Source organism: Panthera pardus, unplaced genomic scaffold (genome assembly GCF_024362965.1).
Source record: "Panthera pardus isolate Hobbes unplaced genomic scaffold, ASM2436296v1 HiC_scaffold_21, whole genome shotgun sequence".
Classification (NCBI taxonomy): Eukaryota; Metazoa; Chordata; class Mammalia; order Carnivora; family Felidae; genus Panthera; species Panthera pardus.
Genome location: NW_026526777.1, coordinates 26,806,779 through 26,819,483, shown reverse-complemented (window position 1 = coordinate 26,819,483; position 12,705 = coordinate 26,806,779). Strand labels below are relative to the sequence as shown.

General features: G+C 44.7%; 2 protein-coding genes across 2 annotated transcripts in view; one reads left to right on the top strand and one right to left on the bottom strand.

The window, feature by feature from the left end:
• Positions 1 to 12,705, top strand: part of SNRPE (small nuclear ribonucleoprotein polypeptide E) — a 143,826-nt gene that overhangs the window by 111,151 nt on the left and 19,970 nt on the right. The window lies entirely within an intron of this gene.
• Positions 9,842 to 10,108, bottom strand: LOC128778884 (40S ribosomal protein S27-like; the record flags this gene model as incomplete). The annotated part of the gene is made up of 1 exon (XM_053909485.1): positions 9,842 to 10,108. A coding segment is annotated over one exon (267 nt), but the record flags the coding sequence as incomplete, so codon positions are not given.

The window sequence follows — 12,705 nt, the reverse complement described above, 5'->3', positions numbered from 1 at the left end:
CTCAATTAGCTCGTTAAAGGACGGAAGCACATTTCATGCCTTGATTGGCTCCCTCATGGTATCATGGCACATAATTGGCTCTCAATGAACACTTGCTGAATTGGACCAAATTTAAAGGCTCTGAAGGGAACTTACAGATCATCTAGTACCTTGCTACTCAAAGTGTGGTCCCTGGGCCAGCAGCATTAACATCACTTGGGAATTTGTTAGAAATGCAAAATCTCCAGGCTCTGCCTCAAAGCTACCGGATCAGAATCAGAACTTTTTTTTTTTTTTTTTAGTTTTTTAATTTATTTTGAGAGAATGAGAGAGAGAGAGAGAGAGCTCACACATGGAGGAGGGACAGAGAGAGAAGGAGGGAGAGAATCCCGAGCAGGCCCCACACTGTCAGCACAGAGCCCCACGTGGGGCTCAAACCCACACATGAAGAGATCAATGATCTGAGCCAAAATCAAGAGTTTGGATGCTCTACTAACTAAGCCATCCAGGTGCCCCCAGAATTTGCACTTTAACAAGCTCCCAAGTAATTCATATACTCCTTGAGAAGTGCTGATCTACAATAGCTTCTTCTTTTCTGCCTCCCCACGGTCCTACCCATGTCTTGACGGTGTTGCTATCCATAGCCTAGCATGTATGAGCTAAACCAGGCCATTCAGTGGGCATCTACAAGATCTCTGTAGAAGCAAGCTCACCATCTGTGGTAACAGTCTGTGCCACAATTGGCACCAAATAATACTGAACAGAATTAAACTGACATTCAAAGAACTTAAGAGTGGGACCTTGTACTTAGCATATGCTTATTCAAAGCTTATTGAGAGAAAGGTTTAAATCACCTATTATAACCTCCCTGGATGATCACTGTGATGGGTAACTTATGGGTCAACTTGACTGGGACAAGGAGACCCAGACATTAGGTCAAACATGAATCTGGATGTGTCTGCGATAGTGTTTCTGAATGAGATTAATATTTGAGTTGGTAGACTGAGTAAAGAAGTTTGCTTTCCTTAAAGTGGGTGAGCCTCATCCAATCATCTGAAGACCCAAACAGAACAAAAAAGTCTGGGTAAGAGGGAATTTCGCCTGCCGGACTGATGAGCTGAGACATTGGTCTTCTGTCTTTGGAGTCTAACTGAAACATCAGCTCTTCTTGGGTCTCAAGCTTCCTAGCTTTTGGACTGAAACTTACAGCATTGGCTCTCCCAGTCCTCAGGCCTTGAGACTTGGCTGGTACTACATCATCAGCCCTCCTGGGTCTCTAGCTTGCTGACTTGCTCTTGGGACTTATAATCATGTGAGCCAATTCCTTACGATAAATTTCTTTAAAATATGGTTCTGTTTCTCTAGAGAACCCTAGAAGTGGGAGTGCTTCTCTAACAAATACCTAAATATGTGGAAGTGGCTTTAGAAATGGGAACTGGGTAGAGGCTGGCAGATTTTTGACATGCATGCTCGAAATATGGATGTCAAGGGCGATTCTGGTGAGGTCTCAGATGGAAATGAGGAACACGTTACTATAAACTGGAAGAAAAGTGATCTTTGTTATAAAGTGGAAAGAATTTGGCTGAACTATGTTCTAGTGTTTTGTGGAAGATGGAACTTTCAAGCAATGAAATCGGATATTTAACTGAGAGGATTTCCAAGCATAGTATTGAAGGAATGGCTTGGTTCATTCCAAATGGTTGGCTCTTATAGTAAAATATGAAAGGAGAAAGATGGATTGAAGAAGGAATTATTAGGCAAAAAGGAACCAGAACTTGAAGATTGGGAAAATTATCAGCCTGTCCATACTGTAAAAAAAAAAATGAGAAAACTTGATCTGAAGAGAACACTAAGGGTGTGGCTAAACAGCCATTTGATAAAGAGATCTTAGATGGGGGCACCTGGGTGGCTCAGTTGGTTAAGAGTTTGGCTCTTGATCTTGGCTGAGGTCATGATCTCACGTTTTATGAGTTCAAGCTCTGCATCAGGCTCTGCACCATCAGTGTAGAGCCTGCTTGGGATTCTGCTTGGGATTCTGTATCTCCTTCTCTCTGCCACCCACCTGCTTATTCTCTCTCTCTCTCTCTCTCTCTCTCTCTCTCTCTCCCTCTCAAAATAAATAAACTTAAAGGGAGAGAGTGAGATCCTAGTTGTAACTCATGGACTTAATCAGCCACTTCAGCAGAAGCCAGGCATAGAGATGTGATTATACTAGCAAAGACACTGCCAGCGTGAACTAAGGAGGACAGAGAAAACAAAATGAAGGAAAGCTGTTGGACTTTTTAGATAGTACAGAACAGGACCATAGAGATATTTATCAAATGTGTGATATTCTTTAAGAAAAGGGAAAAACAACCCCTCAAGTAATTGAGATTAGCAGGGCTGCTTTCTTGGTTTTAAAAGGTGGGTCCATTGCATTGGTTTCAACAGGCCAGAGAGCTTCTGACTAAAGCCTTGGGTGTGGGAGTCCAGAAGGCACGGCATTGACCCAAAGAAGATTATTCTCAAGTTAACATCTAATGGAATTTGGCTTGCTAGGTTTTGGACTTGCTTAGGACTTATCACCCATTCCTTCCTTTGGATTTCTCCCAATTATTTATTTAAAAAAATTCTTTTAAATGTTTTTATTTATTTTTGAGACAGAGAGAGACAGAGTATGAGCAGGGGAGGGGGAGAGAGAGAGAGAGACGCAGAATCCGAAGCAGGCTCCAGGCTCCAAGCTGTCAGCACAGAGCCCGACGTGGGGCTCGAACTCACAGACTGTGAGATCATGACCTGAGCTGAAGTCAGACGCTCAACTGACTAAGCCACCCAGGTGCCCCGAATTTCTCCTACTTATAATGCCTATGCCTGTCCCTCATTGTATTTTGGAAGTACACAATTTGTCTGATGTCACAGGTTCACAGCTGAAGAGGAATTTTGTCTCAGGATGAATATACCTCAAACATATATACCTGATTTAGATGATATTTAGATGAGACTTTAGACTTCAGGGTTAATACTAGAATGAGGTAAGACTTTTGGGGTCATTGGTATAGAATCAATGTATTTTGCATGCAATAAGCCATGAATTTGGTGGGGAGCAAGCATGGAATGCTATGGACCAAATTGTGTCCACCACCCAAATTAATATGCTGAAGCCCCAGCTCCCAATGTGACTGTATTTGGAGTAGGGAAGTAATCAAGGTTAAATGAGGTCATAACGGGAGGCCCTCACAGGTTTAGTGCCCTGTAAGAGGAGACACCAGAACTCTCTTTCTCCCCATGGTGTGAGGAAACAATGGGAAGGCAGCCATCTATAATGCAGGAAGAGAGCTCTTACCAGAAACCGACCCTATTGGACCTTGATCTGGAACATCCCAGCCTCCAGAACTGTGAGAAATAAATTTCTAGTATTTAAGCCACCCCGTCTATGGTATTTTGTTATGGCAGCCCAAGCTAACACAGTCTTTGTTATGGTAACCTGAGCTGACTAACACAATCTCTAATGATAGGAGATGAGGAGAGGTCTCTAGGCCTCCACAGGGTGGACTGAAGGGCTCTGGAAGGGCCTCAGAGCCCAGGACACAGAATCTCATTATTCTTCTGATGTCCTTGGTGCAAACCAGGGAGCTGCTGCCTGCCCTAGAACTCCAAGCCGTTCCCAGGTAGAAATGGGCACTCAACACCATCATGGTTATACCAATTCAAAACTCTTTTCTTGGACTGAAAGGTTTTGGTACTGTTGTTGAGACATCTTCCCAGTTGTAGGGGGGAATGTTATAAATGAAGAGTCAACATTTTACAATTACAATTATAAAATTGTTTCCCAGAAGTTAGGAAAAAAACCAAAAATACCTTTGTTGGAGCTTACTTATAAAAAGCATTATTCACGTGGCTGTTTTCATCCTAATATGTTCAATTTCATCATCTTCTATAAAGATCATCATGACTCCCAAGTATTCAACCAATCTATACATATTTATAAACCATTGCAGGGTTTATTTGACTGTCTTTCGTTATCAAACCTGTCAATTCCCTTCAGTGAAATGAACAGCGGTGTAATTTCTGATCTGTGGGCAGTGTCTGGGAGGAGGGTAGGGTGTCTGTGGCTGGCAACCTACTGGCCAGCCAAACTGGAAAATCAGCTTTTCAGAAGCTTCCTCCTGACTCCTCCCAGGCCATTTATCTCAGATTATCCTCCACCTGCACTCCCCAGGTTAGGGGAGGGCAGAGGAGAGAAAAAATATTAAGGTTTGGGATGGACTACCATTGACCATATTTGTAATTAGTTCCGAGTTCTGGCAACAGAGGACAGGGACAGAGGCATTATTGTGTTTTTTCAGCACCCAGTGAGCCATAGTAGCCACAGCAGCAGCCATGTTTGTAGCTCTCCTGATCCACATGGCACAGCCATGACTTGACTTGTCCCACAGACAAGACTTGGGACAACGAGAGCCTTACATGCTGCCCCACCCCTCTGGCATGTTCATGTGTGCCTCCTGACATGACCTAATCGTCCTCTACCAGCTGCCTCTGATATATGGGAAGGTCCCCTGGCCAATACAAGGTGTGGGCACAAAGGGTGGCACTGGTTCCCAGAATCTGAGAATAATCCTATTGGATCCAGGCAGCTAGTGCTGGGCAATGGCTCAGAGTTCCCAAGGAAGTTCAATAAAGTAGAAATTAAGTTATTGCAGACATGAGCTAGGATGGGGACTTGGGGAGCCTACTCACAGAATGTTAATGAAGGTAGGTAGCAGAATATGCTACCCTAAAATATGGCATGTTGGCATAAGGATTACATTGAGCTGAAGGCAATTGAGAAGAAGCAGACACGAGAAAAGCTCCGACTTCCCCTTGTTTGCCTAAAAGCAGGACATAAATTTGTAAAGGTGTCCCCCCTCCCTGCTCTACCAGGAAGAACAGAGGTCAATGACTGGAGACAACTCTAGACCCTTATCAGCCCAGAGATGGCACCAGAGCAACCTATTTAACAAACTTTACTGAAACTTTATCAGCCATTAGTTCTCTCATATATTGACCTTCCCACCAACTGCTGCCTTAGAAACTCAAAGTCCTTTTCCTTTCTCTCGGCACTTCCCTAAAAATTTATTTTTACGCTGCTGTATAAACCCAAGTCCTAACCACCTCTTTGAATTACTCATCATTGGGTACTCCTGTGCGTATGCTCAATGCACATGTTAATGAACTTCCGTTTTTGTTTTGTTAATCTGTCTTTTACCAGCCTAATTTACAGGGCCCCTACAGTAAACCTAACAGTTTTCCTCCTCCACTTTAGGGAAATGCAAGGGCCCCTGGGCTCCTTAAGAAGACGAGGGGAGGTTGACCCCCTGAGAAAGAGCCTTCTGAGTTGTAGAGGTGAAGGAGAGATTTCAGCTTCTGCTGATGAATAGGTAAGGCACATATAAAATAACTGTAAGCTTGAGATCTTAATTTTGAGTTAATAATGCAGGGTTTTGATTGTTTGGGCCATATACCCTACTTAGACCCCTAGAATGAGTTCTAGCATTATGCACTATCTGTACCACTCCCTGTCCTCATAGCCTCCCCTATCCTGAGGCATACTTGGATGCAGGTGGATTGTCAGTCTCCCTTTGAAAGACTCATTTCCAGTTGGCATAGAGAAAGTTCACAGAAGGGTGCCTGGCTGCCTCCGTCAGAAAAGCATGTGGACTCTTGATCTCAGAGTTGTGAGTTCGAACCACACGTTGGATGTAGAGCCTACTTGAATAAACTAAAAAAGAAAAGAAAGAACGTTCCCAGAAACTGCCATCTGTATGATGCCTCTAGAATGAGCAATGATGTGGCCTGACCCATTTTTGCTTCTTAAGTCTGTGCCCCGTCAGTGAAACGCCAAAGTCACCCCACTCCCTTCCCCAAGGCCTAATCTTTGATACCTAGATCACCCTCATCACCCATTCTGGGGCCTTGCCTGCTATCTTTGGAGAGAAATGTAATCTCAACCCATCCTTCACTTTTCGGGAGGTATTAATTTAGGTGTCCAGTATCAAGGACTCCTTTCCTTCTAGGTAAGACATTTTATTTTATTTTTTTTATTTTTAAAAAAAAATTTTTTTTTAACGTTTATTTATTTTTGAGACAGAGAGAGACAGAGCATGAACGGGGGAGGGTCAGAGAGAGGGAGACACAGAATCTGAAACAGGCTCCAGGCTCTGAGCTGTCAGCACAGAGCCCACGCGGGGCTCGAACCCACGGACAGTGAGATCGTGACCTGAGCCGAAGTTGGAGGCTTAGCCGACTGAGCCACCCAGGCGCCCCATAGGTAAGACATTTTAAATTCGGAGTCAAAATTATCTTTCTTTTCTTCAAAATTCTGTGAAAGACTCGGGCATTCTAGGATTAAATCCCTGATCAAACCAGCCAAGTGGTAGTCATTGAACACTGCCCCTTTCTTGGGATTCGCTACCGACTTAACACATTCATCTTTGATCTTAGGCTTTGGTTTCTCATACTCAATCTTGGTTTGAGTTTTCTCCAGAAGTGACTGTACTGCTTTCATTAGGTATCAAGCTATGAGATGGAAAAGGCCTCATGTACTCCTGCCTTGAGATCAAACCAACAGAGTTTTCCAACGTCCATTGTATGCAAGACGCGGTCCTAGGATGAGTACTGGAAGATGAGCAAACGGACACAGTGAGTTGGAGGCTACCCCTGCCCTCAAGTAGTTTATAGCTAGCTGGAGAGAGAGACACGATCAAGTGTACAGTGAACTGATAAGATATCAAGATGGCAATAAGATAGAATTGAGAAGGAAGCCTGAGAATGTTCAAAGACGATAAAGTCAATACAGGTAATAACAGAGGCAAGGGAAAATAAACCTTGCAGCGAAGGCAGAATTGGCCAGGCAAAAAGGAGAAAGAATGACCTTAGACCATGTTATAAACAAAGATACAGTCGGTTCTGCTGTCAGGCTTGTTTTGAAAACATGAATTTGTTCCAATCTGATTCATATATTAGGGAGCAATTTGAACATGATGTGATTTTTGCATTTGCTTATGCTTGATTTTGCCCTGGAAAACATTAGGCAGAGAAAAACGCACCCAGCTGAACCAAGCAGGGTGGGAATACATAAGATGTAGACAAGCACACCCCTCGAATGTCTGCCCCCACCTAAGTTCACGGTGTTATAAACCATACCCTTTGGTATCTGGTGTTATCATTTTCTTTCCAATCTCAGATAACCCCCCTTTAGCACTTCACAGTAACCCAGAAGTTTGTGCCCCGTCCAACATCCACTTCCATATGCAAAGTTCAAATCTGCGTTGAGGTATAATGCTATATTTATTGTAGCGTTTACGTATTTCTCAACTGTTTAACATGTATAGACCGTACTACCATTTCATTAGGCCCCTGTCTTTCATTGTTGTTAGTAACAGAGTGTTTGGGTATTGTGCCTTCTAACCTCACTTTTCCCTTAAGCCCGTGGTTTTCATCCCACAGCATTTGTATAGCGTGGTTATTTTTTGTAGCATATGTTGCGTTACGGCACAACTGGCCATACAGGTTTGGGTACTAAAAATAATACTGGGAAAACTGTGGGTAAATGATTAGGGTTATAACTGAATTTATGTAGGAGAATTTAAGACTAAAAGCTGATGTCAGATCCATTCATTCTTTTGTGCATTCATTTGACAAAAATTTGTTGGGTGCCTACTACGTGCCAGACTTTGTTGTAGGCGCTGGAGTTTGGCAGTGAACAGAAGGGGCAAAAATCCCTGCCGGTTTACATCCTAGCTGCAGAGAGGGACAAACACAAGGTAAATAAAAAATATATATATCATATGTTAGATAATAATGGATGCTGGGGCACCTGGGTGGCTCAGTTGGTTGAGTGTCCGACTTCAGCTCAGGTCATGATCTCATGGTTTGTGAGTTCAAGCCCCATGTCAGGCTAGCTACTGTCAGCCTGTCAGCGCAGAGCCCACTTCAGATCCTCTGTCCCCCTCTCCCTCTGCCCCTTCCCCACTTGCACCCTCTCTCTTAAAAAATAAACAAAAACATTAAAAAAGAGAGAGAGATCCTAGATAGTAATCAATGCTAAGAAGAAAAAAAATAAAACAGGAAAGTCGATATAATATCTCAGGGGCTGGGTTTGGACATGTTGTCAATATTATTTATTGCTGTATCACAAATTATCTCCAAACTCTACAGCCAAAGACAATAAACATTTACTGTCTCACACAGCTTCTGAGGGTAAGAAAGACAAGAGGAGCTTAAGTAGTGATTCTGGCTCAGGGTCTTTCATGAAATCACAGTCAAGGCATGGGCTATCAGTTTCCATGCTCAACCTACATGGCTCTTGGCAAGAGACCTCAGTTCCTTGCCTGTCTCCATAGGACTGCTCATGACATGGCAGCTCGCTTTACCTAGAGAGAATGGCTCGAGAAAAAGAGATGGCATGCCCAAGGTGCAAGTTGCAGGCTTTTATAACGTAACCTCAGAAGCGGCATACCATCACTGCTGCTGCCACACAAACCAGCCCTAGTACGACATGGGAAGGGATGACGGGAAAACATGGGAGTATGGGGATCAAGAGGCAATCATTAGGGGACATTTTGGATGCTGACTCTGATAGTGACCAAGGAAGTCTTCATTAAGAAAATGACCTTTGGATTAACCCTTGAAGGAAATGAGGGAGGTAGCCATAAGGATATCTGGGGGAAGGTCGTCCTACGTGGGCGAAACAGCATGAACAAAAACACAGGCCTGGTGTGTTGGAAGGACAGCAGGGTTCAACGAGCTACAGCGGAGTGAACGAGAGGGAAAGGAAGAGAAGAGGTCAAAGAGGTGACAGGGAAGGGGAATGCTTTCCTCTTCACCCTGAGTGAAATACGACTTTTGAGGAGAGAAGTGACGTGATCTGGCTTAGGATTTAACGGATGAGAATAGACAAGACGAGAGGGAAGCCGGAGCAGGAGCAGGAAGGTAAGTTGGAAGGCGAAGATAGTGGTAAGAGGCGATGGTTAGGAGGTGAGAGATGATGGTGGTCTGAATCTGGAAACATTTGGAAGGTAGAATACTCCGGACTTGCTCGTGGGTTGGCTGTGGGGCATAAGAGGAAGAGGAGTCAAAGATAACACTAAAGTTTTTTGTTCGTGTAGCTGGAAGAATGGAGTTGCCATCTGTCTATGTTTGGTGAGACCGAAGAAGGAGCACCGTTAAGGCGAACACAGGCATTCAGTTTTGGACACGTTAAATTTGAAATGCCTGTTAGACATCCAGGTGGAGATGTTGGATGGACGATTGGGTGATCAAGGTTAGAGGTACGCATTGAAGAATCACCAGAGAAAGATAGGACTGAAAGCTGTGAGGCTGAATAAAATCCCCGAAGGAGTGAATACGGATAGAAAACTGAGTATCTCGGAGCACCCCAACGTTTAGGATGGGGGTGTAGCAAAGAAGACTATGAAAGAGTGGCCAGAAAGGCGGGAATCAGGCCAGGTAAGCGTAGTGCCCTATAAGCCAAGGGAAAACGTCTTTCAAGGAAGTCTTAGAAGATGCTCTTTGTCAGATGCTGCTGACAGGATGAGAACTGTCCCCTGATGTGGCATGTGGAGCTCATTTGCTACATGGCCAGAACGGTTTTGGTGGAGTGGTGGAGGCAAAACCCTCACGGGGGTGGATTGAAGGTCGTACGAAAGGAGATAAATTGGAGACTGAGTATTCTTTCAAATAATCTTGTGTGAAGGGAGGGAATGAGTTGGGGTCATAACTGGAGGGGAAAATGGAATCAAGAGAGGGTTTTTACTTTATTAATTATTATTATTATTATTTATTATTTTGTGTCCAAAATCAGTTTATTGGGATAGTTTCCCACTCATGTTGATTTAGGTTACTTTTACTGCTGCTCCTGTCTGAAGGAGCATCCTTGTGTAAGCCTTGCTTTTCCTCCTTTCAGTTGGCACAGGACGGTGGAGCAGCCCACACACAAAACCACTGTTTGTGCGTGGCTGAAGACAGTGGTGATTTTGTAGCACGCTGAGTACTTCATGTCCATGAAGGAGGAGTTGGGGCTCTGGACCAGGCACTTCTTGTGCTTCCTCTTCTCCTCTTCTGGGGATGGGCGCAGGAGGTCCTTTGTGAGGGGTATGTTCTTGGGGGCAAGACATCACTGCCAGAAAGGCAAGAGAGGGTTTTTTAAAGACGGGAGATAGTGGCACCTGGGTGTATGAGCAGAGGGGTTTTCCTCATCCTGGAGCACAGACAGCGTATCCACACAGCACGGAGGAGGCAGAGCGTATGGGCACAGGAGCAGAGAGGTGGATGGAGTAGGGCCCTTGACTCAGAGCGAGGATGAAGGAGGACGCGTTGGAGTTTGGGAGGAAGGAGAGAGAGAGGTGAAAGCGTTGTCCAGGAGAGCGGGAAACATGGCATGTTTGCTATGTAGCACCAAGAGTCACGTGTGATAAATGGGCATGGGTTCAGAGCTGAGCAGTCAGCATAGCTGTGTATGGTTCCCAGCCATGTTCAGCTGCTGGGAACAGGTGCAGAGCGGGAGAAGAGGTTGGGTTTAACCAAAGTTATGGTTTGACAAGGAGTAAGAGCTCTCATGGCTCTCCCGAAGTACATTCCTGTGGCTCTGAGGACCACATGTTCTGGTTTGCCCAGGATAGTGCCAGTTTATGCCTGGTTTCCCAAGGTGATTAGTAATAGTGTTCCCTTTCACTTTCAAAACTGTTAGATTTGGGTAACAAATGAAATGATCATTCTACTTTGAGCAACATAGTGCCCCGGAGGTTTTCTCAACAGAGACTGCATCGTTGTTTTTAATGTTTATTTATTTTTGGCAGAGAGAGAGAGAGAGACAGAGCATGAGCGGGGGAGGGGCAGAGAGAGAGGGAGATACAGAATCCGAAGCAGGTTCCAGACTCCAAGCTGTCAGCACAGAGCCTGACGTGGGGCTCTAACCCACAGACCATGAGATCATGACTCAAGCCCAAGTCGGACGCTCAACCGACTGAGCCATCCAGGCACTCCTGTTTGACTTTTAAAAAACACTAAATAGATTGTAAATTCCTTGAGGTCAGTGTCCTGTTTTTATGCCTTCTGTGCCCCATCTCGAGCATAACTTTTAACTGTGGTCTTCTTGTGTCTTGGTTAATCCAGCAAAAACACAGGTGACTCAAGACTAGAGGATAATCCCAATTTTAGGCAAATTCTCCTCAATCTCAAAACAAAGGAAGGGGATTGAGGCAATTTACACACCAAGGGGACCTTTCATAATTCTGCTCAGGGTTATGGGGCAGAGTAGGTAAGAGTAGAAGGGAGGCCAGTCAAGACTCAGAACTATGCAGGGGGCAGATTGACCTAAGGAAGGATTTGAAACTAAAATGCCCCTGGTTATCTGTTGCTGCCTAACAAAGTAACAAATCACCCTAAAATTTAATGACGTAAAACATCAGCAATAGCTTCGCTCTCTCTCACTGTTTCTGTGGGTCAGGAATTTGCAAGGGGTTGGTGTGAGAAGTAAGGGAAATGATTCATTTTCAGAAATACTAAATAAAACGGTACTGTCCAGTTAACAGTACATTTACAACCTGCTGGAAATATGTAAACCCCCCACCCCGACAGTGGAGTCCCAAACCTTTAGACACTTCACTTCCTGGTTCTTCTTCTTCCCCTCTCCTTTACGCGGGCTTATTTTCGTGGGCTTTGCAATGAGCTTGCGTCCTAGAAGAAAGGGAGGAGGGACTGAAAGTTTCTGCGTCACCTCAGGGAATGTATGTTTGTTCCAATCAGACTCCTTTTTGCCTTATGGGCATAGGCGACTTCCCGATAAGGCTGTAACCTCTGTAGTACTAAGCCAATGAGAAACCAGGGAGGGACTTGCCTCTGTAGTACTTAGCCAATGAGGAGCCAGGGAGGGACTTGCACACCAGGAGATAAATTGTCTGCTGTAACTTCTCCGAGTGTGTCTGTCCATCAGACACCGGCTCTTGCAAAAACATCAATTAAAGCCTCGCTTCAATGTGCTCTGAGTCTCTGCCTCCCTCCTTTGATTGGGTCAGTGGGCTTATTTTTCCCAGTTGTTGGGCACTTGTGGCTTGGGGTCTTTTCTATGGTTGTAGTCAACTGGCTAGAGCCGGAAAAGCAGGGGATCTGAAGAGTTTGGGGCTGGTGAAGCACCTCACTCTCTTCATGTAGTCACAGTGCCTTTCCATGTGGTCTCCTGCTTGGGCTGATGTCAGGGAGCTCCAAGCATGGTGGCCTCAGGGTAATCAGACTGCTTCCTTGGTGGCTGAAAACTTCCAGAATGAATGTTCTGGTGACTTAGCTTGGAAGTCACAGTGGTACTACTGTCCTACGTCTGCCCAGTGTCAAAGGAAGAGGACGTAGACTCACTTCTCAACGGGAGGAGTGTCAGAGCCACTTTATGAGATCACATGGGATGGGCAACGTTGTTTGACCCATTTTTGGAAGATATCATTGTGACACAAAGTAGGGGTCCTTCTACCTTCCTTCCTTCCAAGGAGTCTTGTTGGAAGGCTGAAGACCCCATACTTTTATTTGTTAACCTTAACCATTTTTATGTTAAAAATCCTTCTGCAAATGGAACTTGGCTCGTAGTTCCCCCCCCCCCCCTTTTTTTTAAATGTTTTATTTATTTTTGAGAGAGTGACAGAGGGTGAGGGAGGGAGGGGCGGAGAGAGAGGGGGAGACACAGAATCCGAAGCAGGTTCCAGGCTCTGAGCTCTCAGCACG